The following is a 24,276-nucleotide window of genomic DNA, read 5'->3' on the forward strand; positions in this document are numbered from 1 at the left end:
GCCTCTGCCTGGGGCAGCTGAGTGCTGGGCTGAGGCCTGGGTTCCCGGGTGGGTGGGGAGAGGCAGGCTCTTGGCTCCCTCCCAGACCAGTACTAGCTCTTCAAACCCAGGCTGGATGCCTGGGGGGAGCACCAGACATCCACTCAGCGCAGCAGCAACTCAGCGCCCCCTCCTGGTGTGCTGCAGGAGCAGCAGGCAGGGGGGTGTCCCCTCATCTCGCCTAGCAGCACAGGGGGCACAGAAAGACAGTTCAGCTGCTGCTGCAATGCTGAGCATGCACACAGCAGGGGCAGGGCATCTGCCCAAGTGAACAGCACCCAGCTCAGTGAGGCGGGAGCAAGCTGTGCCAGCATTAACACTTTGGGGTAGGCTTGAGCAGCTCCCACCCTATTCCCCCCCCATGTAACCAATTCCTCGCAAGAGAGCCTTGGTCCCGGGATGCCTGGGCTGGGCTGAGGCTAGAGGGGAGGGCTTGAACCTCTGCGCCGCACTCCAAGCTCCACTCATTCACTCTATGGGCCAAACTGGGGGATCGGAAAGGAACCAGCTCAGCTGCTGGTTCCTTTCACCTGGCTCAGTTACATGTTCAGGGCTCTTGGCAAGGAAAAGGGCTTGAGCCTTGGGAGGGGGGTTCCCCCGTGGCAGCTCCCCAGCAGAGGGCTCACTAAAGCCCCCTTCCAGCTCCTCAGGGCTCTCTGCCTGCAGCGAAGTAACAGCTGAGAAGCCCCCAGCAACCTGTCGCTGCCGTCCCCCCCGGGTGCCTTGCAGAAGGAAACCCTTCTCCCCGCGCTGCTGAAGTTTAAAGCCACGTGGCGTAGGGCAACTTGCTTGAGGCTTGGAAGCTGCTGCCGCTCGCCCCACTGACATGCAGCCCGCGCGGCTTCCTGTCACTCCCAGCACCCGCTGGCCCTGCCGCTCCGCAGCAGAGCCTCACCCGTCCCTGCCGGGCATGCTCAGGCATGGGAACGAGGGGATGCCGTGCAGCTGCGCATGGCTCCTACACCTGGCTGCGGCAGTGCTGACACACACCGGCGGGTCTCAGAGCAACAGCACGACAGTCAGTCAAGGGCACCGCCATGCAGTTACTGGTGTGGGGAGGAGCAGGTGCTTGTGCCCCTGGTTGGTGTTGGGAGTGGGGTTCCTCAAATGGCTGCAGGAGCAAGAGAAGACACGGGGTCTAGCTAGAAGGGGCCCATTGGAGCAGAAAGCCCTTTATCCCTGAGGCGCCGTTCACACAGCTGTTCATCCAGACGAGCTGCAGCTGCATTTACCACAGAGCTTGGCTACAGCTGAAGATATGAAGAAGCACCTGGCATTGACCACTGTCAACTACAGGATACTGGGCTAGGGAGACCATTGGTCTGACCCAGCATTCTTATAAGGCTGACTATGAGCCATCAATGTGATGCGGCTCTGAAAAAGGCTAATGCAAGCCTAGGATGCATCAGGCGAGGTATTTCCAGTAGAGACAGGGAAGTGTTAGTACCATTGTACAGGCACTGGTGAGACCTCATCTGTAATGCTGTGTGCAGTGCTGGTTTCCCACGTTTAAGAAAGGTTAATTCAGATTCAGAGAAGGGCTACTAGCTGACCTGAGGAATGGAAAACCTACCTTATGAGAGGAGACTCAGAGAGCTTGGCTTATTTAGCCTAACCTAAAGAAGGCTGAGGGGAGATATGATTGCTCTCTATAAATACATCAGAGGGATATAAATACATTCAGAGGGAATACCAGGGAGGGAGAGGAGTTATTCAAGTTAAGCACCAATGTGGACACAAGAACAAATGGATATAAACTGGCCATCAACAAGTTTAGGCTTGAAATCAGGAGAAGGTTTCTAACCATCAGAGGAGTGAAGTTTTGGAGCAGTCTTTCAAGAGGAGCAGTGCGGGCAAAAAACCTAACTGGCTTCAAGACTGAGCTTGATAAGTTTATGGAGGGGATGGTATGACAGGACTGCCTATGATGGCATGTGGCCCATAGGCAACTGCCAGTAGCAAAAATCCCCAATGTTCTGGAGACGGGACACTAGATGTGGAGGGCTCTGAGTTACTACAGAGAATTCTTTCCCAGGTATCTGCCTGGTGGGTCTTGCCCACATGCTCAGGGTCTGATTGCCATATTTGGGGTCAGGAAGGAATTTTCCTCTGGGTCAGATTGGCAGAGACCCTGGAGGGGTTTCGCCTTCCTCTGCAGCATGGGACATGTGTCATTTGCAGGTTTAAACTAATGTAAATGGTGGATTCTCTGTAACTTGAAGTCTTTAAACCATGATTGGAGGACTTCAGTAACTCAGTCAGAGTTTGTGGGTTTATTACAGGAGTGGGAGGGTAAGGTTCTGTGGCCTGCAATGTGCAGGAGGTCAGAATAGATTATCACGATGGTCTCTTCTGACAAAGTCTACGAGGCTATAGTTAGCTGCCATGAGATCCTGCAAACACATTTATGTGAGGGGAAATGGAGCGTCTCCACTCAAGGTCACTGGTTTGAACCCAGCCCAGGGCGCCCCATGTCTGCTGGCCCCTATGGAAAACAATTTGGAAGGGTTCTCACACAATCCCACCCCCATCAAAACCGCTACTCCCTGCAGCAAGGCCAGGGGCTGTATGCACCTTAGAGCTCGGGGAGGTCCCTTCAGGGCAAGGCTGGGCCACACTGATAGGGCTGGGAGTGCGGCCCTCACTGTACCTGTTCCTGTAGCCACTGGCTAATTTAAAACAAACATGGATTATTGCTTCTGGCCCCGCAAGCCTGAGGTGAGGCCCTGCGGCAGGAGAGGGGCAGCTGCCAGAGCTGTACCTGCTCTGGGGAGGGGGTTCGGGCTGCTCAGCCTGTCATCAGCCGCTTCACCAGCAGCCTATTACTTAAAAAAAAACATTCCCAGCAGCTGTATCTTGCTTTGTAGCTTCACTCAGAGCCTTGAAATCTGATGCTGGTTCCCGGCCCCTGGCTGGCGTCCCTGGGCTGCTCCTGCTGGCGAGGGCTGCGCATTTTTACCTGAAGGGGAACCGCGTGGCTGAGTGCCTCTCGCTGACAGATTTGCTTTGGACGTGCCTCCAGCCCACGGCTGTCCTGGCTCTGCCACTGAGCTGTGCGGGGGCCGTTGTGAGGCTGGGATTCCCGCTGCTGTTACAGCGTGGCGAGAAAAGAATAGCTGAGATGCTTTCAGGGGCCTGGAACGGAGCAGGGCATGGGGCCCAACCAGCCGGGCTCTCTGCACACAGTTCCAAGGGGCAGCTGTCTGCTGCTCTGTGGGGGCGGGAGGGGGAGAAAGATTCCACTTCCCGCTGCAGCCGTGGAGCTGGCAGGCTGGTGCATGTTTCCCTCTAGGCACTGGGCCCAAAGCATGGCCTGCAGGCCTGTTGGGCAGGGTTACACAGCGTGACCTCTGATGTCACTCCCCCACAGCTGCAGCTCAGCTCCCGGAGGAGCCGATGGCCATGGGGAAGTGAGGGCTTGCTGAAAGGGGGCCAGATGGAAAGTGGGGCTGGGCAGAAAGGAGAGAGTGTGAGCAGAGGAGGGTAGTGAGGAGCTGCATGTTGCTACGGACGGGGTGGGGCTATCACTAGGTAATCAAACCAAGTCACTGGGTCCCCATACTCCAGCATCAGCAAGACTGTGCCCAACAAGCCTGCTGCTAGAAGGTCATGGATGATGTAACCTTTACATGTAAAGATCAACTGCTAGATGAGAATCCCACCACTGCCATCCCCACGGGAACTGCCATGACCTGCCAAGTGAAAACACGGGGTCTCTGATGGCCAAGAAGGAATTGCCCCTGAATTTGGCCTGGAACTAGCAAATTTCAGCCTAATCTTTAACCCGCCCTAGGTGCAACACTAGGTCAAGGAACCTGCTGAGCATCTCTCACCCTTTGTCCCTTCCAGGCTCGGGTGCCAGGCCTTCCGGTTCACTTAACTTTGTGCACTTTGGCCACACTTTTCTGGCCTATTGTCCTTTCCCTTCTGTTGACAGAGCGTCTGGGACAATGGGCCCCGCTAGGTTTTATTTCTTGTGTTTTCTTGTCCTTGGGGTGGGAACTGTGGGAATAATTAGCAGGGTCCTGCTGCTGTAAATACACTCATATGAAAACACACATTCCTTCACCGGCCTCTTTGTTGCACTAGCCCTCCTTGGCCCCACAGCAGATGCCCACACAAGGTTTTCCTCTGAAAACTTCACTAGCAGACCCAGACCTATAGCATTGCCCCCTACCCACTCCCCACCCATTTTGAAGGGTGAAGGAAAGTCACACACGCAAGCACGTGCTGAGACCATTGTGCCCATCAAAATCTGGGCACTGCAGTCTGTGCAAGTCAAGGTCCTTACACATGTGAATTAATGGGCAAATCCAGCCCCAGGCATCAGCGATGAGGAGCCCAGAGTGAAATGGTAAAGCAGAGATTTATGAACTCCTGGAAAGCAGGGTAAATCGGGATGGGACAAATCAACCAGGGACAAATCTACACCTTGAGGGAGAATGGTCTTGTGGTTAAGGCAATGGACTGGAACTCAGATCTGGATCCATTTTCTGCTCTGCCACAGCCTTGCTATGTGACTGTAGGTAAATCATTTATTTAGTCTCTCTGTGCCTCCATTCTCCAGCTGTAAAATGGGGATAAGAGTACTCCCTGCCTCCCACCCTTTGTCTATTTAAACTGTACACTTCCTGGGGCAGTGGCTCTCCTACTGCATCTAGCACAAGGAGGCCACTAGACATGACCATAAATCATAAATAGTGATAACTCCTGGCTGCCACACTGCAGTGAGAGTAATTTCTCTCCAAGGCTCTTTTGCTGCACAGCTGGGATCCAGCCCCCTGCTCTGGGCTCCATGTACTTCATGTTGCAGTAAAACAGTGGGGCGCTCAGAACTACGCAGCATCATGTATTGACAGAGGCCGCCTGCTCCTCCTTAGTCTGGGGTCACCTGTGGCGCCAAGCAGATGTGGAGTGGAGCCACGTGTTGGAAAACCAGATAAACCTTGACAGATGTGCAGCCAGCAAAAAGAAAAGGGGGGGAGATTGAGAAAACAGCTGGAAATAGCTAGGCCTTGGAAACGGTCAGAACGGATGCTTATTAACAATAAAAAGCATTGCAACTGCTGGAAGGCTTGGCAAAGCCTCTGGCTTGGCTGGGTTTTGGCTATGGCGCTGCATCCAGAAAACTCTTTTCAAAGGTAGTCTCCCAGTTGGGGGTGGAGCTCTCCATATTCAACACCTGCTCCAAGCAACCCCCGGTAATGCTCTCAGGGCTGGTCCACACTAAGCCCCCAGTTCGAACTAAGATACGCAACTTCAGCTATGTGAATAACGTAGCTGAAGTTGAAGTATCTTAGTTCGAACTTAAAGGTACTTATCGCGGGTCCACACGTGGCAGGCAGGCTCCCCCGTCGACTCCGCCTACTCTTCTCGCGGAGCAGGATTATCGGCGTCGACGGCGAGCACCTCCGGGATCGATTTATCGCGTCTAGACAAGACGCGATAAATCAATCCCAGAAGATCGATTGCTTGCCGCCGAACCAGCGGGTAAGTATAGACGTACCCTCAGACACCACTAGGCTAGGTGTGGTAAAGAAGCATCCACAGCCAGAAACACATGACCTTGGAAGGTGTTCAGAGATCTCACTGCTACATCATTTCCAAGCCTTCTCACAAACTGACCCTGATGGTCCCCTCTTAGGGGGGATAGTTCCTCCATAGTGGGGGGCCTGGATGGCCTCTCTTTCTGACAGCAGGATGTGGCTTCTGAGATCTCGTGTACCACTTTGTTAATGGTAATGGTACTGGGAGAGCATCTTTCATCCACAGCACTTTCCAGATGGCACACAACAGTCACGTCACCCACCTCCCACCCCAGCACATTCAGCCCCATGGGATGGCAACAGCTCATGTCGTTCTTGTTGTTAGTTGTATTACAGCAGAGCCAGGAACAGAATCTAGGTTGTCTTACCCCCACAGTCTTACCCAGTCTGGTGCCCTATCTACTGGGCCACACTGACTCTGCTCAGTCCATGTTCTCTATCCAGCTTTCCTAGGGCCTTGGGAGGGAGGAGAAGGGGAAATGGGGGATTTCTGAGGGACACCCTCCAAAAACCAGTTCCAATATCCAGTTTTAAAACCAGAGTGGGTATTCCCAATTTAGCCAGGATCCAGCTCAGGACAAGTGAGGCTGCAGTCCCATAGTCAGGAGCCCAAAGAAATCACTTGCACTCCTGGGTTCTCCACCATCAAAGACCAAGCTAACAAGCTTGCCGTGTAATAACAATAGATTTTATTGGTAAGAGAAGTCTGCACTCTCTCTTCTCTTTCGGTAAAGCCTCTGCGCTCAGTTCAGATACACAACACAGCTCCACAGAGCAGCCCCATTCACCAGCATTACTTTCCCGTTTCTTAAGCAACTGCGACCACCACAAACAATAAATACTGTACAAGGGAGAGACCAAACATTACCATGCTAGGGATGGACGAACCGGCTCAAAGGAAAACCTGCCTTGATCCTTCCTCCTCTACCCCACAAGCCTTTGAGTTTTGAAAATTCCAGTTATATTTGGAAAGCAACTAAAGGCATCCTGGCTTCTATACCCCCTCTTCTCTCCCATTTCTGCTGGGCACAGGAGTGCCAAAAATGCCACAGGAAAGGCTGCTGTGGGCTTCCTCCAGGAGAGGGGGAGCACTGGAATTTGCAGCCTGCAAGGTGCACAGCAGCATCTGAACCATGTGGCTGTATCTTGGCTCTGAGCTATTTGAGGTTCGCCCGTCCCTATCAAACACAAACAATAGAGAGAGAAGAAAGTCAGCACATTTGTCTGTCTCCTTACAATCCGGCTACGAACAGGGACCCAAACTACGCAGCATTCAACACCATTTCTGTTTAAAATGTAACTAACCCACCCAGCAATATACAACTGAACAATAGCGGTAACGACACATACATTTTAAATAAAGTGCTTTATTGCAAGTCAGAATGCAGGAGAATCTCCCTTTATGCAATTTGGTAGGAGTAAAAGAAATATATATATATATATATTATATATATAAACAATATAATTAGGGGAGGTGGAGACAAAGAACTCTAATAATTGTGGCTTGACAGAATCTGTTTATTGGGATATAAAAATAAACCTTTGCCCAAACATCTGCTCTTCCTAGCGCAGCTCAATAAAGCTTCCTGGGTAGGTAAGGTGCATGTGTGAGGAGCAGAACTGCTTCTTGCCCCTCATATTTCCATTCATGTCTATGTTTCCTGAATTCCCCAACCAGGGAGGCAGAATAGCCACTCAGCATCCCAGGAGGTTTCAACAGCAATTCCTTGCTGTGAAAGTTCCCACCAGCCCCCTGATAGGAACTGAATGTGTTACAGGAATTAGAGCATCATTTCTGGGATTATGCAGGTTGATAAATTCAGACTAATCATGAGTAAGGATGTTATTAACATGCAACAGATCTTACTATAAGGAGGTCACTTACTCAGTGGCATCTTAGCCTAGGGAAGAAGTTGAATAACATCCTGAAGCCCTCATCTCAGAAGGGATGTATGCGAAGACCCCGCCTAGGAGGGTGTGTACCTTTTTGAAAGGTAGCAAGGTTTAAAAGGACATTTTTTAAAGCAGCATATAGAATGTGTACTGACGCTAAAGAGATTCCTCCAATTACATTAGATCAAGAGTCCTCTGAAATGGGCCAATGGCATTCGATGTGCAAGAGGCAATAAGAGAGACTGGTGAATGACAAGGGATTACATGCTTCTCCTTCCACCAGTGATTGACAACCTCACCTGCCCATTCATCTGCTTCACATACAAATGTCTCCAAGTCTTCTTCCATGCTGCCCCTTACACATAGAATGCTCTCCCAGAACTGATCCATCGACCACTGCCCTCACTGCCTTACCACCCATTTCTGTCACAAAGTTGATAATAGACCAGCCAACAAGTGATGGTTTAAAGGACAGGGGGAATATAGCTGGCCCTTAGTTTATCTACCATTAATGTCTTTTTGTCTCTAGCTCTCGCCCCACCTTTCATGTGTCACTTGTCAGCGTAGACTGTAAGTTCTCTGGGGCAGGTCTGGATATACGTCTGCAGTGTGCTCATCACAATGGGGCTCCCGTGCTAATTGGGGTCTGTGGGTATCAAGGAACTATAATTATTAAACAATAATAATCCAATATGTGGCAGCTTGGCAAATCCACTGGTTTGTGTTTCACTAGTGACAGCGTCCCAGATGGTGACTGATGACCTGAACACAATGGTCCAGAAGTGAAAGGTTCAACAATTACAAGAAGGGTCAGAAAGAGAGAGAGCTGACAGACTGGTTTGAGGGGATAACGTGATTTTAGTCAATTAGGCAATAACGTGCCATCGCTGGTAAAATGAGGGTCCAGCTGGAGAATCTTGCCTATATGCTTGGGGTTCTACTGATCGCCATATTTGGGGTCGGGAAGGAATTTTCCTCCAGGGTAGATTGGCAGAGGCCCTGGAGGTTTTTCGCCTTCCTCCGCAGCATAGGGCAGGGGTCGCAAGCTGGAGGATTCTCTGCGACTTGAAGTCTTTAAATCGCGATCTGGAGACTTCAACAGCTGAGTTAAGGGAAAGTGGGTGGGTCAGCTTATGTGGCCTGCATCATGGGGGAGGTCAGACTAGATGACCATAATGGTCCCTTCTGACCTTAAAGTCTATGAGTCTATGAGACTGGGTGCTCCTTGACCCTGGAGAATGATACTGGGACACTGACAGAAACAATGCACAGTGATCAGCTATACACACCTTTTGCCAAGGAAGGGTTTTATCCTGTCTGATTGATATTCTGCAGCAAAGTCTGATTCCAACAAGCTGTGCTTGTTGGAATCTTAGTGTAGCCATGATCCTACTCTTTGTCATATTCCCTTGATTTTCTCTTTATTTCCTCTGCCAGATAAATGTTGCTTTATTCAGGATGATCTGAACTGCTGCCTGTTAGGTTAAGCTGCTGGGTGCCCAGAAATAAAGACCCCGAGGAAGGCAGCAGAAGAGACATTTGAGTCTAGGCTCCTGGTCAAAACCATGGGAATGTTGGGGTCATCCCCAAAAGGTGCTGGAAGCTACCATAGGCCAACATGGACCTGGGGAGAGCTGGAAAACCAGGGCAAGGCACCAAGCCACGTGAGTAGGCATTGTGGAGACACCTAAGATAACCACTAGGATGGCACCCATGCAATGGTGGTCAATGAGTAGCAGCAGACTCTATGAGCTAAAGAAACAGTTATTATTCTGTGCATTTCCTCCTACTTTGTATCCATTTTGCATTAGTCAAATCGCAGTTCTCCCTGACCTACAGCCAGCTGAATTTGGACAAGCCAGCTCTGCCACCTTGCACTTCCATCTTGCTGTCTGATTGCCACCACTGGAAATGACACCGCTCTAGATGTAGGACAAGTAATTACCCTGCACTCCAACAGGGTAGACTCTCTGTGACAGCTTTAGGGTCAGGAAAACAGAATTGCTTCAATTCTCGGCAGTGGGGGGTATGATGGATGGAGAAAAAAAGGTACTGAGCATTTGGAGGTCTTTCCTCCCGAACTACTTGGGTCTGATTTGGGGATTAAATCACTTGACACTGTTCCTTTGTCATAGGAGATGAACGTCTCACTTTGTCCCTGATAGGTTTCAGAGTGGTAGCCATGCTAGTCTGTATCAGCAAAAAGAACGAGGAGTCCTTGAGGCACCTTAGAGCCTAACAAATTCGTTTGAGCATAAGCTTTCGTGGGCTAAAACCCACTTCATCGGATGCATGCAGTGGAAAATACAGTAGGAAGATATATATACACAGAGAACATGAAAAAATGGGTGTCGCTATACCAATTGTAACGAGAGTAATCAATCAAGCAGGAGAAAAAAAATGTTTGTAGTGATAATCAGGATGATCTTGCAATAATCAGGATGGAAATGGGCCATCCTGATTATCACTACAAGTTTTTTTTCCTCCTGCTGATAATAGCCCACCTTAATTGATTACTCTCGTTATAGTTGGTACGGCAACGCCCATTTTTTCATGTTCTCTGTGTATATATATCTTCCTACTGTATTTTCCACTGCATGCATCCGATGAAGTGGGCTGTAGCCCACAAAAGCTTATGCCCAAATAAATGTGTTAGTCTCTAAGGTGCCACAAGTACTCCTCGTTCTTTTTGTCCCTGATGTTACCTTGTACAATTTGTGTCATTTTTTATATTGTTTTAAGGAGGTGGGTGGCGCAGTTCTTGGGACCTACCAGCCTGTGGTTCAGCGCACTAGATTCACTCCTACAGTAGATCCTGGGCAGGAATGGATTGAAACAGGACTCACAAGCCCCAGGGCTCATGGACAGAGGGTGCCTAGGCCGAGCAGTGAGCCTGAAGCAGAGGGACAGACCTGCTGGTTCCCTGATGAGGTGGGGCTGGGCTGCCACATTTCAGGGGGTTGGGCAGAAGATACCGTTTGGGAAGGAAGTGACATTTCTGCCCCACAGTGGTGAGTGGTTTATTCCCATCACCTATTTGGACCCCACACCCGTCGTAAGATGCTGGGCCTGGGGCCCTCCCTAGGAATGACATTTGCCATTTCCCTAGGTGGCCATTAGATGTCGCTATTGCCACACTGTGATCCAGCACACCATGCACTTGTCAGTCAGCAGTGGACAAAGCACAAGAACCTTAAGGGGATGAGTCATACCTCAGCTCCCTCAAATAATCCACAGGAACTGGCCCCAGGATGGACTTCAGCCACAAGAGAACATCCCCAGCAGCAGACAGGTCCATGAGAGACTTGTGGGCCCTGGTCGGGGAGTTCTTAATCGAGGTGACAGGAGGGTGAAGCATGCACCTTTGGCTAGGTCCTGTGTTGCTTCTCACCCCAGTAGGATGGGAGCCTTGGATTGGAGTCAATGACCATACCCCAAGAGCCTGGAAATGAAGACATGCTGAGGGCAAGGGTGGGGAGTGACTATTCAGGACACCAGCACCTCCCACTCAGCAGCTGCTGCTCTTCCAGACACTCTCGACTCCCTATTGCTACTAGACAAGAGGGATAAAGCTAGGGAGATGGCTGGGCAGGCAGGAACGCAGGGGACTGGACTAGTAGAATACTGGGGACAGTGGAGAGAGAGGAAGAGGGGACCTGGCTTTGAAGGTGCCCAGAGAGAAACAGAGCAGACACCAATCTGCTCTTTCTAACTGGATGCCAAGCTGCAGGGAGTGGCCTAATCCATCACACTCGCTCTCCCCTAGTGGTGGGGGGGGGCACAATGGAGATGCATTGGCTATGGCCACAGCCTCTCAAAGGGCAAAACCCAGCAATGGTGCAAGCATCCACATGCGGGAGTCTAGCTCCCATCCCCACGTGGTCTTACAGTGTTAAAACCACTGGCAAGTCCCAGGGGAAAAAGCCCTGGTCACAGCTGGTCACCCTGGCAGAGTCTTGGCTTGCAGAGAGATTCCTCTGACTTGGGTGCTTTCTGCACATCGTGAGGACACAAACAGCAGGGCTGCCTCCCTCACTCTGCAGAGCCAGGGAAAGGCTGTGGGAAGAGAGTGGGTGGGAACTGCTGATCTATCTTATGAAAGGACACTCCTCAACACTACAACACTGGCCTGCCAGGGAGAGCCAGGTGTACATATGGGCTGCTGATGTGACTTCTACTAATCCCCCCATCCCATTCCCTTTGAAGTGAGGACACAGATATTGGATCATTTCCTTTTCCTTCCCCTCTGGGTGGAGATCAGAGCTTGTTTGTCCCTATTTGCCCCTGGCCCTGGCAGCAGGTGTGCCTTATTATTCTCAATAACTCTGTGAAGAGGGCATGTTTTCGCATCACTACCCCATCCCCCAGCCACAAGAGCCCAGGGAACACCACGTGGGTCTTTCCCAGTCTCTTTCTTTCCAAGTCTGAAATGTAAGATCCAGGGGAGACTCCACCCCATACTCATCACTAGGAGCATGCTCCTGGGAGGATCCATCCCCAGGTTTTAGAGGAGACCCAGTACCTGCTGAGGCAGGCGTTTATACAGTTGCCTGGTTGGATGTCTCTGACAAAGCTGCTAACTCTTTGCCTTAACAGCAAATCTTGGTGGTGTATTAAACTCCACCAGCACAGCTGCAACATGAAGCAAATAGAAGCCAAGAATGTTTCACCATAAGCCCCTGAGCTCCTTGTGAGATTGCAATTAACACTTCATAGAAAAGTAACAGGAGCTGCACCCTTTCCCTTTATACACCCCCACCCTCAGAGGCCGTTGCCTTCCATTGCCTCTAGCTGACACCCACATGGATCCTGTGCTATCCACAGAGAAGTAGCTGGGGTGAGAACAGCACCCCTGGGGCCAATCATGCAGCAAGGATCACCTAGGCCCCTTGGAAACTGGAAAGGAACTGGGATGCCTCTGTGAAAAGACAGATTTAAAACCAATCCCTGTGGTTGGCACCGACAGGGAACTTGCGTGTAGGGCCAAGGGCTCCGCCTCTCCCCCGGACTGCTTGTTTCCAAGGGAGTGACAAGCAGGGGACGACTCCAGAGCCTCTGTGGCCTGCGTGTCCTCATTGCGGTGGAGAGAGAGACAGGCCCCCTGGTGCTCCTGGGGTGTTACGTGGTGGACCTGCCACATCCTGCTCCCCCATCACTCGGCCGAGCTCTGCTAGTACTCCTTGGCCTCCTGCAGCTGGGAGAGGTACTCCTCCTCAGTGGGGTTATCAGCGCACTGCTGCCCATTGTTGGGGGGCCGAACAGCATGGTACCGGCTCCAGTCCCCCTTGCACAGAATCCAAGGCAGCATGTCCACCTTGTAGTGCAGCTCCGGGGAGAACTCCGTGCTGATGAGGTTGGGGGCGCCGGCCCCCTTGCCTCGGGTGATGAGCTTTGTGTGCTCGTCGTAGCAGCAGTGCTGGGCGGCCAGCGTGGTGCTGTCCAAGGAGAGCATGGACCGCAGGCAGAAGCGGGCCGTAGGCTTGTAGATGTCCAGCCGCTCCTTGGGCCCGCTGGCATCCCGCCAGCGGAAGTTCTTGCCCTGGCGCTCGTCCTGCAGATTCACAGCACTGTAAACAGACTCCAATGGGTAGGAGCAGGGGCAGCTGGGCAAATCCGTCAGCACCTTGCTCAGATACTTGGTGAGGAAGTCGCTCTTGCAGTTCAGCCACTTCTCACAGCTGTCCACATCTGGAGGAGAGAAACAAGGGCGGGGTGGGGGGTGGGAGGGAGAGCATGAGCAACCTCCGGACCCCACCCAGTGGGCACCTCTCTGAGGTCCAGCCACAGTCCTGGGAATGGAGTTATACCACAACAGCTGGGCTAACAATCACCATAGCCTCCATGGAGGAGCTGGTACCAGGGAAGGAGATTGCCAGAGACAACAGCCCCTGTGGCTTGAGGGCAACAGCTGATCAAGAGATGGGGGTCAGAAAAGAATCTCTCTCCATGGGATAGTGTTGCACAGCAAGGTGCTTAATGAGGGCTCTGCACAATCTCTAAGCATCCAGCACCAGCCACTGTTGGAGAGAGGCTACCAGAGCGGCTGCGCCATCGGTCTGTTTCAGGAGGGCACATGGCAGAGTGAAATCACCAACAGGAACATGATGCAGTCATGGGTCGTGTCCATACCACTACAGCCAGTGCAGATGGGACCTTACCCATGCCTAAAATCTGTGCTAAAGCGTCACACTGCCTCAAAGTTCAACGTGACTCAGGGACTTGGGTTAGGTTCTGTCTACACTGCATAATGGAACCAGACTGTAACCAGGCTGTGAGACCACCGTGCTGTAACTGGGCTTCCCAACATGAGTGTAGCTATAGCATGGACAAGGGCCATAGACTCATATGACTGTGAAAACACCTAGGTGCGTGGGGCACCAAATCTCTCTCTTGCTTCAGGGTGAGACTTCCACTGGGGCATTTCTACCCTTCCAATTATGAAGCCACCCTTGAGTGGAATGCCTAGCCCATGCCAGCACCCTCTGTCAGAACACGGTGCCTGGCACATGCTAATGCCTAGGTCCCTACATGGAGAGGAATGACCGACATTTCATGCCTGTGTGGATATTTCACTGAAGTCCACCAGAACCTGGCCCCCTTGGCAGAACACTCCCATCCAGGTAGCAGCATCTCCTCCTTGGGGTGCTGCACCACGAAATCCCTTAGGAGCTCCCAGGGCCCTATTGTACAGAGGAGAAACGTGCTAACCTGAGTTGAACATCTCCGTGGTGTTCTCACCCTCAAATGGCGTCTCATCAGTGGTGAAGACCATCTCCCCATCTGCTCCTTTGGAGATAAAACATACAAGCAGAGGTAATGAATCCCTTTCCAGGGATGGGCCAGAGGTCCTGGCTGGGGTTGGGCACCAGACCCTTGTATTTCCTCCTGCCCCCTCCCCACCTTCATGGAGGCCTACCCCTATGCACAGAAGACCAACGGAATGGTACTTCAAGGAGGATAACACTAAGGGAGTGTAAGATCACTGGTTGCGATGGATCCTGATGGTTGGAGCCAGCTCTCAATAAACTTCCAGTGAGGATTTCAGGCTTCATATGTAACAGAGATTTGATGTTAGGCAGCAGATCTATGATCCATGGGCTACTTACAGCTGATTATGGAATGACAAGCCACACCTTCTCTTCATGATGGAAAGAACCAGCCATTTTTACTGGCCCAGATCAAAAAATTGAAAACTATTAACCCTTCAAGCACTAGCCAGTATCCAAACAGAGGAAAAGAAAGCTGAGTGTTTTAAGGGTTTAGGACTCAGGACAAGGACCACAGAGGGATTTGGCCTATGGGTTTATTTTCTGGAGTGAGTCCCACCTAGATCCCTTCATCATGTTAGAAAGAGATAAAGTTCTCCCTGCCCTGTGGAGATGGAAAATTCCTCAAGTGACCCTCTTGCCCCCAGCTGGGAATTCATCCCTCCCCCCCTAGCAGAAACAGGATCTTGCTGTGGGCAGGGCCCACTGGGTGGATGAGTTTGAGAAAGGGCCCCCTAAGGTGTTAGGGGAGGCAGAGAAGTGGCTCTGTCTAGAGCATGAGGAGTACAATAGGCTCACCAGGGCAGCGATGCAGGTCGCAGGTTCTCGACTCGGTGGCTGTGCAGGCGTAGCCACAGGACCGGGTTCTCTTCTGGTTCCCGCTACCACAGGTCACACTGCAGGGGGACCAAGAGCTCCACTCCTCTTCATCTTCATAGTCTGGGGATGGCAAGAGAAAGGACAAAGCATGAAAGTCCTTGTGCAAAGCCCAGATGGGAATGAAGCCTGGAGCTGCTCTGGACTTCCCTCTGCCTGCATCACCCTGCTCTTACCCCCCCGTCCTGCCCTCCTGAGCTATCTCCAAAGGGGAGCTGGCTAGAGCTCAGGAGAGCACTTGAACAGATTCATAGATTTTTAAAGTTGAAGTCATCTAGTTTGATCTCCTGTATATCAGCAGCCATAGAACTTCACCCAGTTATCCCTGCATTGAGCCCAATAAGAAACATAAGAACGGCCATACTGGGTCAGACCAAAGGTCCATTTACCCTACTATCCTGTCTTCCGACAGTGGCCAATACCAGGTGCATTTTGTTTGAATGGGCCCAGCCTACCAGGCGATCCAGATGGCTCTGTGTGACTGGCAAGTCCTCAACATTATTTACCCTCTGCCAAGCTTTGTGTCATCCGCAAAGTACATCAGCAGTGATTTTATATTTGCTTCCAGACCATTGATGAAAATGTTGAATAGTGTGTAGAACCGATCCCTGCAGAACCACTGGAAACACTTCCATTCAATGATGATTTCCCATTGGCCCAATGTGAGAGGGCGAGAGCACATGCATACGGTAAGTACCTTAAGGAACTGCTGACAGCACAGCCGCGAGCCCTAGAGAGGCTGGAGGTGGGCACATCCAATTCCTCTCAGTGCCCCACTCTGGCCAGCTCTGGGAACCACATTGGCTAGTTCTGGAGGGAGAGTGGGGGAGAAGTGGAAACACCAGGGGACCTGGCTAGTTCTGGAGGGAGCTGCGTCAGTCCCCACCACTGTGACACGGGGAGTGGGGGAGAAGTGGAAACACCAGGGGACCTGAACCATCCCTGAAGTGCCCCCTTCTGCCCCTTTTCTAATTGCTCAGAGTTTTTCATGGATGCCCCTGCTGACAAACCCGGAAGTGCAGGCACTCTGCCAGGTCGGGGTAGCAGCAGGTGGCCGCACCTGCCCTCGCTGGCACCCTTCTCAGGATGTGCTTCCTGGGAACAGAATGCAGGCGTCCCGACTCCCAGTCTTAGCCACTAGACCAGTGGTTCTCAGACTTTTGTACTGGTGACCCCTTTCTCTTAGCAAGCCTGAGTGTGACCCCCCTTATATTTAACACCATTATAAATGCTGGATGCAAAGCGGGGTTTGGGGTGGAGGCTGACAGCTCACGATCCCCCATGTAATAACCTTGCAATCTCCTCAGAGGTCCCGACCTCCAGTTTGAGAACCTCTGCACTAGACCATTCTCCTTCCCAGAGCCAGGAACAGATCAGAGCCCTAATTCCCACCTTGGCACGCTCTCTCTCAGAGCTGAGAGCAGAACCCTGGAGTCATGGCGCCCAGTCTCCTTTCGCTAACCACTACACCAGGGCTCAAATTCATTCAGTGGGGAGGGATGAATTCCATGCTTATTGATGGTCCATGGGCTGGATATACATTTAGGACTGCACAGTCCTCTATCCACAACCACCTCCCACTGATGGCAGTGAAGGTTTGCACAGGATCAAGGTTAGAATACAGCCTTGCTGTACTAACTCAACTTTTAGGTCATTTATTATTTGTTCAGTACCTTAATGCCACATTCAGTCTTGCTCACTTCACTCTCCCCCTCTGCCCCATTCTATCTGCCAGAGCCATGAGCCATAAGATAGTTAATGCTGACACTGAAAGATCATAGAGTCACAGCCGTAAGTCCAGAAGGGGCCATTATCATCTAATCTGACCTGCATAACACAGGCCAGAGAACTTCACCCCCTCATTTCTGCCTGGAGCCCATAACTGCTGTTTGATCTACATCAGGAGTCGGCAACCTACGGCACGCGTGCCAAAGTTGGCACATGAGCCGATTTTTCCTGGCACGCGGCGTGGGCTGAGCCGCTCAGCCCCGCCGCCGCTCTGGAGTTCCCGCTGCCGGCTCCTGGGGGACCCGCCACGGGTCCAACTCAGCACCTGCTGCTGGCCTGGGGGGAAGGAACCCCAGGCTGGCAGCAGGCTGAGACCCCGGCTGGCAGGAGCCACCGGTGAAAACCCCAGAGCGGGGGTGGGGCTGAGCCGCTCAGCCCGCCCCGCTCTGGAGTTCCCGCTGCCAGCTCCTGCCAGCCAGGGTCCCCGCGGGTCCAACTCAGCACCTGCTGCTGGCCTGGGGTTCCTTCCCCCAGGCTGGCAGCGGGCTGAGATCCCAGCTGGCAGGAGCTGGGGGCAGAAACCCCAGAGTGGCGGCAGGCCGAGCCAGTCGCTACTCTGGGGTTCTGGCTGCTGGCCCCTCGCCAGCAGGGGTCTCTACCGCGCAGCTCCACTCACCTTGCTTCCGGTTGGAGGCTCTCTTGCAGACAGGGTCCAGGCCTCCAGCCCTGCTCAGGCCTACCAGCCACCTACTCCACTCACCTCAGCTGCCAATCTTGGTTTCCAGCCCTTGCTCAGCCTGCTTTCGGGCCTGGAGTCCCAGCAGGCCAGCCTTTCCATATAACAGTAGTTTGGTTATATAGTATAGACTTATAGAGAGACCTTCTAAAAAGCGTTAAAATGTATTACCGGCACGCGAAGCCTTAAATTAGAGTGTATAAATGAAGATTCGGCACACCACTGCTGAAAGGTTGCCGACCCCTGATCTACATCATATCTTCTGGAAAGGCAGCCAGTCTTCATTTAAAGCCTTCAAATGCAGAGAACCTGCCACATCCCTAGGTAAGTTGTTCCAATGGCTAATTACCTGCACGGTTAAAAATCTGTATCTTATTTCTAGTCTGAATGTACGTACTCATTAGGCTTTAGCGTTAGCAATCCAATCACCTGGGAATTCAATTCACACCTCTGAGTTATTTATCTAGGCTGTCTGCAGACTCAGGCAGACTTCACTGTTTTGGTTCCATTTGGCACATTTGGAAAGTTTCCTTAACAGCCATAGGGACTAGAAACTTCCTTTTTTTTTTTTTAAAAACACACAAAAGCTGAGATTTATGCAAATCCATCAAGCTGCCATGTGTCTGACATCCCTGCACTAGAACAGGCTGCCCTGTGGATGCCCCCAATGCCTTTAACAGCAATCCAGCCCCTAGTGGGCAGGGAGGTGGCCACTGCAGAATTTGGGGGGGCGTCTGCTGAGGGGCAGGGGATAACTCACCATAATTATATTTTTCCTTGAAGATCCAGTTCTTCTGACTCGGCCACCTCTGGTCCCAGTCGACTCCCACTCCACTCAGCACTGTCTCCTCCTCTTCCTCATACTCTGCTGTATAATCTTCCTCCTCCTCCTCCCCTCTGTCCAGGCTGTCATCCTCCTCCTCCTCCTCTTCCTCAGTGGGATCCGTGTACTCCCAGAAGAGGGGCCAGAAAAGGTCCTTGTGCGACAACCACTCGGAGGAGGTCAGGGACCAGTCATTGCTGGTCTCCTTCAGCAAATCCATCTCTATCTCAGCCTGGGGATCATCCACCACCTCAATGGTTACCTGGGAAGCCAGACACAAGGCAGGGCAATAAGGGAGGTGCCAGCACTGAAGCCAGGGCTCCTGGCTGACTCAGATGCCAGGGACTCCCTTAACGGGCAACAAAGGATTTCCCTGTTGGTCCAATAGCTCCCTACTCAGGATCTAGACATTCCAACTAGTTTCCCCCCTTTGGCCGGGTTGTGCTATGCTGCAGGACACAGTGCCAGGCCCTGCTAGAATCCTCCCATGGCTGATGGCTCCAGTCACTTTGTCCTGGCTTTAATGCAGGGATCTCAAACTCAAATCACCACGAGGTCCACATGTGGACTAGTACATTGGCCCGAGGGCCGCATCACTGACACCTTTTCATATAAAAATGCAAAAGGCCCCCACTCTGCCCCTGGCCCCACCCCCACTCCATCCTTTCCATGAGGTCCCGCCCCTGCCCTGCCTCTTCCCACCCCTTCCCTGCCCCTATTCCAACCCCTTCCCCAAATCCCCGCCCCGGCCCTGCCTCCTCCCCTGAGCGTGCGGCTCCCCGCTCCTCTCACCTCCCTCCTGGAAAGCGCCACGCGCCACCAAACAGCTGTTTGGTGGCGGGAAGCACCTGGAGGTAGGCAGAGGAATGGGGACGTGGTACGCTGGGGGGGGGGGGCAGCGGGTGAGGGGAGCTTGGCAGCTGCAGGAAATAACTCCGGGGGGGCGGGGAGCTGGGCGGGCCGCAGCAAATAACTCCAGGGGGCCGCATGCAGCCCGCGGGCCGCCTGTTTGAAACCCCTGCTTTAATGTGTCATTGAAAAAACCTGACATCCCAGAGTCTGGAGGCAGCGAGAGGCACATTGCATAAAACAACAACCCAGAAGACCTGGGGAGATTCAGGTTTGGTAAACAGTTTGTGAAGCACGCTGAGGTGCCCGAGACAGGCAAGGGGTCGGTCAAGCAACATAATCCTCCAGGAATAGAAACAGCCCCCGCACACCGAGAGAGGAGGCAGTTTAGTAATGGGATGGGTGCTACAAAGTAAGATGTCCCTGGGGGTTAGCTGGGCCCTTGCTCTGGGAATGGAAAGGAGCAGGACCAGCATTGAGGTGAACGGGTGGGCTGAAACTCCAGCCACACTCCTAGAGAGACCAAGATTATTTTCTGGCTTGAATCACTAGAGCAGTGAGTTTGGTGGATCTCAGCCTAGTTGCAAGCAGACCTTCCTCCACAGTACAAAACTCAGCCTGGCACAGCTGGTAGGAGGGACCCAGGACTGGAATAGCAGGGGTTGCTGCAAGAAAGGATTGAGGTACATTGGCAGAGGTGTGTGTGGGTAGGCCAAGGCTAGACTAGCAGGGGGTGTTGCAGGTCAGTCAGGAGACATGTTTTGGGGGTGGCTAGCCCAGCCAGGCAGGGTTGGGGAAAATCTCTCCTGACTGCAGAGGGCCAGTGCATAGGCTAGAACTTTTAGAAATTCAGTGATCGTATCCCCTTAGGAAACTGTCCATGAACCCATCCTTGTTCTTTAAAGGGAGGAGTTCTAGAAAGAAGCGAGAGGGTCCAGGAGTACAGAGAATCCTGACCGAGCCGATCTGGTTATACAGCATTCATTCCCTGGTGCAAGGAGTTTATATGCCAGCATCTCCTGTCCTAAATGGGTGTGGCTTATATGTGCCTGAGGATTATTTGCTAAAATATACGGTATCAGCCTTGCAGAGTCTAGGAAATGGGGCCCCCACACAAAAGGTTTCCAATTAGGAGATCAGACAAGGCCAGAGAGAAAACATCTGGTTAATTGACCCCACCCTGCAGTCTGTCTGTGGCACTCCCCAGGCCTGGGTCCAGTTCCAGTCTGCCACAGCGCCCTCCCCGTGACAGTCTCAGCACCCCGCACACATGCTGACGGCCAGGGCCCAGCTAAGGCAGCAATCAGGCCCTTTAGGGATGAAGAGGAAATGGAGATCAGAGCAATTCTGGATACTGAGCTGGAGGTATTACCCCTCTGCCCAACCAAGTCCTGCAGCACATCGAGGGAGTGTTCCCGATCAGATCCTTCCCCAATGGATTTTGTGCCTGCTCTATACAGGCAGGGTGAGGGTTAGGGGACTTTGTCAATAGGCTCCCCCAAATACAAGGTTAACCATGGCAGTGGTTTGCTTCCCATTGCTCCTATGTGCTGGGAGTTTATTTTGGCTCTCTTCCCCAAGACTCTGGGGAAAATGTCTCACCCCAGCCCCTTATATTGCCCAGTTTCAGTAAACTGGTGACTTGGATTGGGCAACGTAAGAGCCGACCCAAATGGAACCTTTGTTCAGTTTCACCCTGGAGTCAGGTCCCTTCTCTCATCCATTCCAGACCCACACACCTCTCCACTTGGATTCCTTCCCACCCATAACAATGGGGAGCTGTAGCAGATCTCAGTGTCTCCCTGCTGGAGCTTGAGTGTAACAGTCACTAAAAATCTGCCACTGCTTCCCCATTAGTTTGGCCCAAAATGTACAGTGAGCCCATGAGCACAAGCTTCTTAGAGCGAGGGAGTTCCTGTCAGATGTGGCAATACTGCCCCAGGAAGTGCCACCACCCTGGCACACAGTCACTCCCCACTGGCCTCTGCAAGGCACTTTACCCTAAAAACTGTTGGTGACAGAGCAAGCTGTGGTGGAATCAACAGCACTGGCGATAATCCAGGCTGAGACTAGTTGTCTGGAATGGTGTACTGATAATGAAATCAGTCCTGTCATGGTGCAGAGGAAGGAGTTTGGGGGCCCTTCTGGTCCCTACCGCACGGCAGATGGACAGGTCGTCCCCAATCAGGTCGTCCCCCGGCCGCTCAAGTGATTCTACGCTTGCATAATCCAGCCACATTACTTTTTTGCTCCTGCCCAAAGTGTCCGTGTCCAGCCAGTGACAGAGACTTGTGCTCCTACCTGTATGTTTGGGTTCTGGGCACTCAGGTCAACGTTGGCCAACCCTGGCAGGTTCTGTAAGTCCAGCACGAAGGGTGTGCTCTCCTCCTTGCTAGCGCCGCCAGGCCAGAGCGGCACTGGCTGGTTCCTCACAGCCCGTTGGGACGACCATCGGCGTTTGTGCCGGCGAGGCCCAGCCTGCCCGCTTCGCCTCAGGCTCCGAACCTTGTTGGACTGTGGCATCTCCTCTTCCTGAGTCAAACGGGTGTCAGATGAAGTGGAGACCTGGCAATGAAAGAGGCAGCAATGGCAGTTCCAACCCCACCCTGACCATCTCCACAGCTACCATTCAGGACTCCCTCCACTACATCCTCACACCAGGGACAGGGCAGGAGAGCAGGCACTATGGAGGTGAGCAGCTGCCTGCAAATGCCGAGGAACAGGTCCCTGAAACACGCCTACTAAGAACAAATGCAAGGTTTATTGACCCACCATCTCCCTATTCCTCCAAGTGTGGTCTGAGACAGCAAACAGGCCATACAAGCAAAGAGCATATTGACTGCAACACCAGATCTGGCCACCGACTTATCTATTCCACTATCCTCACTCCCCCTACAGCACCCAAGCGGAGCAATTGCCCATCTAGTCCAATATCCCTGCCACTCTGGAGCAGAGCAAAGGCTCTATTATGTCTGGCATTTCCCTGCTTTCTGCCACATCAGAAACCAGTCCAGTATTTGCACCTCTCTGCTATAACACTGTCCCATCTAATCTGGCATTTTGATTTCCCTGCCCATACCAGACCAGTCTGCTAGTCCACCTTGTTTGGGATCTTCACTTCTGACAATGTCCGAGACCAAATTCTTTGGAGGAAGGACAAAAATCTATAATGCACCTGCCCAGCTGTTCAATATTTTACATGGAGGGAAAATTCCAAAACGCCCCCCACCGTGATCAGCCCCTGCAAACTATCAATTTTCACCCTGAGGCACGAGATTTGATAACTTCTAGCTGGAAAATGATAAATGCAAAGATTATTAATGGTCACAAAGTCACCCAGCCCGACACTCATATGTGGTGAATTAATCTGAGGTGGAACTTTCCCAAGATAACCCAGCCATGTAAAAACTATTTATTAGTATCAGAGAAAACAACTTATTTGAAGTTAGTCCAGTAAAAGATATTACCTCACCCGCTTTGTCTCTAGGAACCTCTTGAACGAATCGTCTACTAAAGGTCAATAGGAAAAGAAACTGCTAAAGATGAATGGCTGCATTTTAATTGTAGGAAACAGATAATGGCTGGTTAAAGCCCCCTTGTATAACAGACTATGAAGCAACATAACTTATTTGTAAATGGTAACACACAAGCTGTGTGTTAACTGACCTGCTCTCACTCTGCTGACATTTTTATCCATTCTGAGGCACATTGTGCTCACCTCTGCATTCCCACTCTGGAATGGGAGCTGCAGCAAAAAACAGTCTCGTGCTGATGCCATCTTCCAGGAAGCCTGATTCTCAAGAGGCTTCCAGACCAGGATGGATTAAGGGTGGATTTGGAAAGAAGCAGGATTAACTCCTCCAAATGAAACCACTTGAACCAGGTCCCCACGTCACTAACCTCTGTGCTCGACACACACTGGGATTAAAGGGTGCAAGTCAAAGGGGCTGCAAGCTTCAGTGCATCAGAGAAATTGAAGATGGGAACAACCTGTCAAGCTCTCTACACCCCAGTCCTCGCTCAACCAATGCAGGCTTCCCTACAGAAGGTTCTCCAGTGGTCTAGGATTTAACTTTCCAACCGACGTGCCTTCCACCCTGCCTGATTCCCCAGCTTAGTGCATCTCGCAGGTAGCAGGTATTTCCTGATGCCCAGCCTAAATCCCCCTTTGTTCCTAGCTCTCTTCCCTGGCACCACCAAACCCTCCTTCCCCTCCATGAGCCCAGACTGTAGCTGCAGGATTAACAAAGAGGGAGAAGCTCCCCTCCCCACCAGGGAGACAGAACGGCACTTTTACCTGCAATTAGGGCCAGATGGTTTGGGGAGGGACTCCCCTCCCTTTCATCCTGATCACTGGAGGACTTCAAAGAGAGCTGGAGCCGGGCCAGGCTCACATGAGCACACATACAGCATGTCAGCCAGGCCTGTTCCTGCACATCAAAGGCCTGGTGCCTGTCTCCCCCGCCCCCAGAGAAAGGAAGGGAGCAGCGGGGACACTGCTGGTCCCTTTGCTGTTTATCAGAGTGGAGCTGGCTGTGGCAGAGACTGCGACAGCTTTGTCCAGATGGCCCCCTCCGTACAGGTTGGAGGGGGGTTCTGGGTGAATATTCCATGTGCAGGGAGAGTCGCTGCTCTGTCCTGGAGGAATGATCAGGGAGGATGGATATTAGGCCCGGAGCTTTGTTTGAATTGATGCAGCTCTGATGCCACTGCCCTAGATAAGCAATGGCTCCAATCCAAGACATCCATGGCCCCAGGGTTTTGTTTGGGGTCTGTCCATCCCTCTGATTTGACATCCCGTTGTGGGAAAGGGGGGACAAAGGCAGGACAGGGGGTTTTTATATTCGCCAAGCAGATGTGGCAACTCAATTAACTCTCCCACGTCAGCTAGGGCTGTGCAGCAGCAGGGCATGGTGGGTCCTACTGCCAAGGATTATGGGGACATTTTAATGGGTTCTGGTCAGGGTGGGATTAACACTCTGAGGTTTGGGTTCAAAACACAAAGAACATTCAGTTCCA

General features: G+C 52.1%; 1 protein-coding gene across 1 annotated transcript in view; it reads right to left on the reverse strand.

The window, feature by feature from the left end:
* Nucleotides 1-12,583: 12,583 nt before the first annotated feature.
* The window catches only part of ISM2 (isthmin 2), a 40,255-nt gene continuing 28,562 nt past the window's right edge, over nucleotides 12,584-24,276 (reverse strand). Inside the window, exons 2-6 of the mRNA XM_026651561.1 lie at nucleotides 21,559-21,822; nucleotides 18,346-18,670; nucleotides 15,044-15,184; nucleotides 14,187-14,264; nucleotides 12,584-13,166 (exon numbers count right to left, since the gene is read on the reverse strand). Of these exons, the coding sequence (XP_026507346.1) occupies nucleotides 12,649-13,166; nucleotides 14,187-14,264; nucleotides 15,044-15,184; nucleotides 18,346-18,670; nucleotides 21,559-21,822 (1,326 nt within the window). The 3' untranslated portion in view covers nucleotides 12,584-12,648. The remainder of the gene's footprint in view (nucleotides 13,167-14,186; nucleotides 14,265-15,043; nucleotides 15,185-18,345; nucleotides 18,671-21,558; nucleotides 21,823-24,276) is intronic.

Source organism: Terrapene carolina, unplaced genomic scaffold, assembly GCF_002925995.2.
Source record: "Terrapene carolina triunguis isolate 2854851 unplaced genomic scaffold, T_m_triunguis-2.0 Scaffold96, whole genome shotgun sequence".
NCBI classification, from domain to species: domain Eukaryota; kingdom Metazoa; phylum Chordata; order Testudines; family Emydidae; genus Terrapene; species Terrapene triunguis.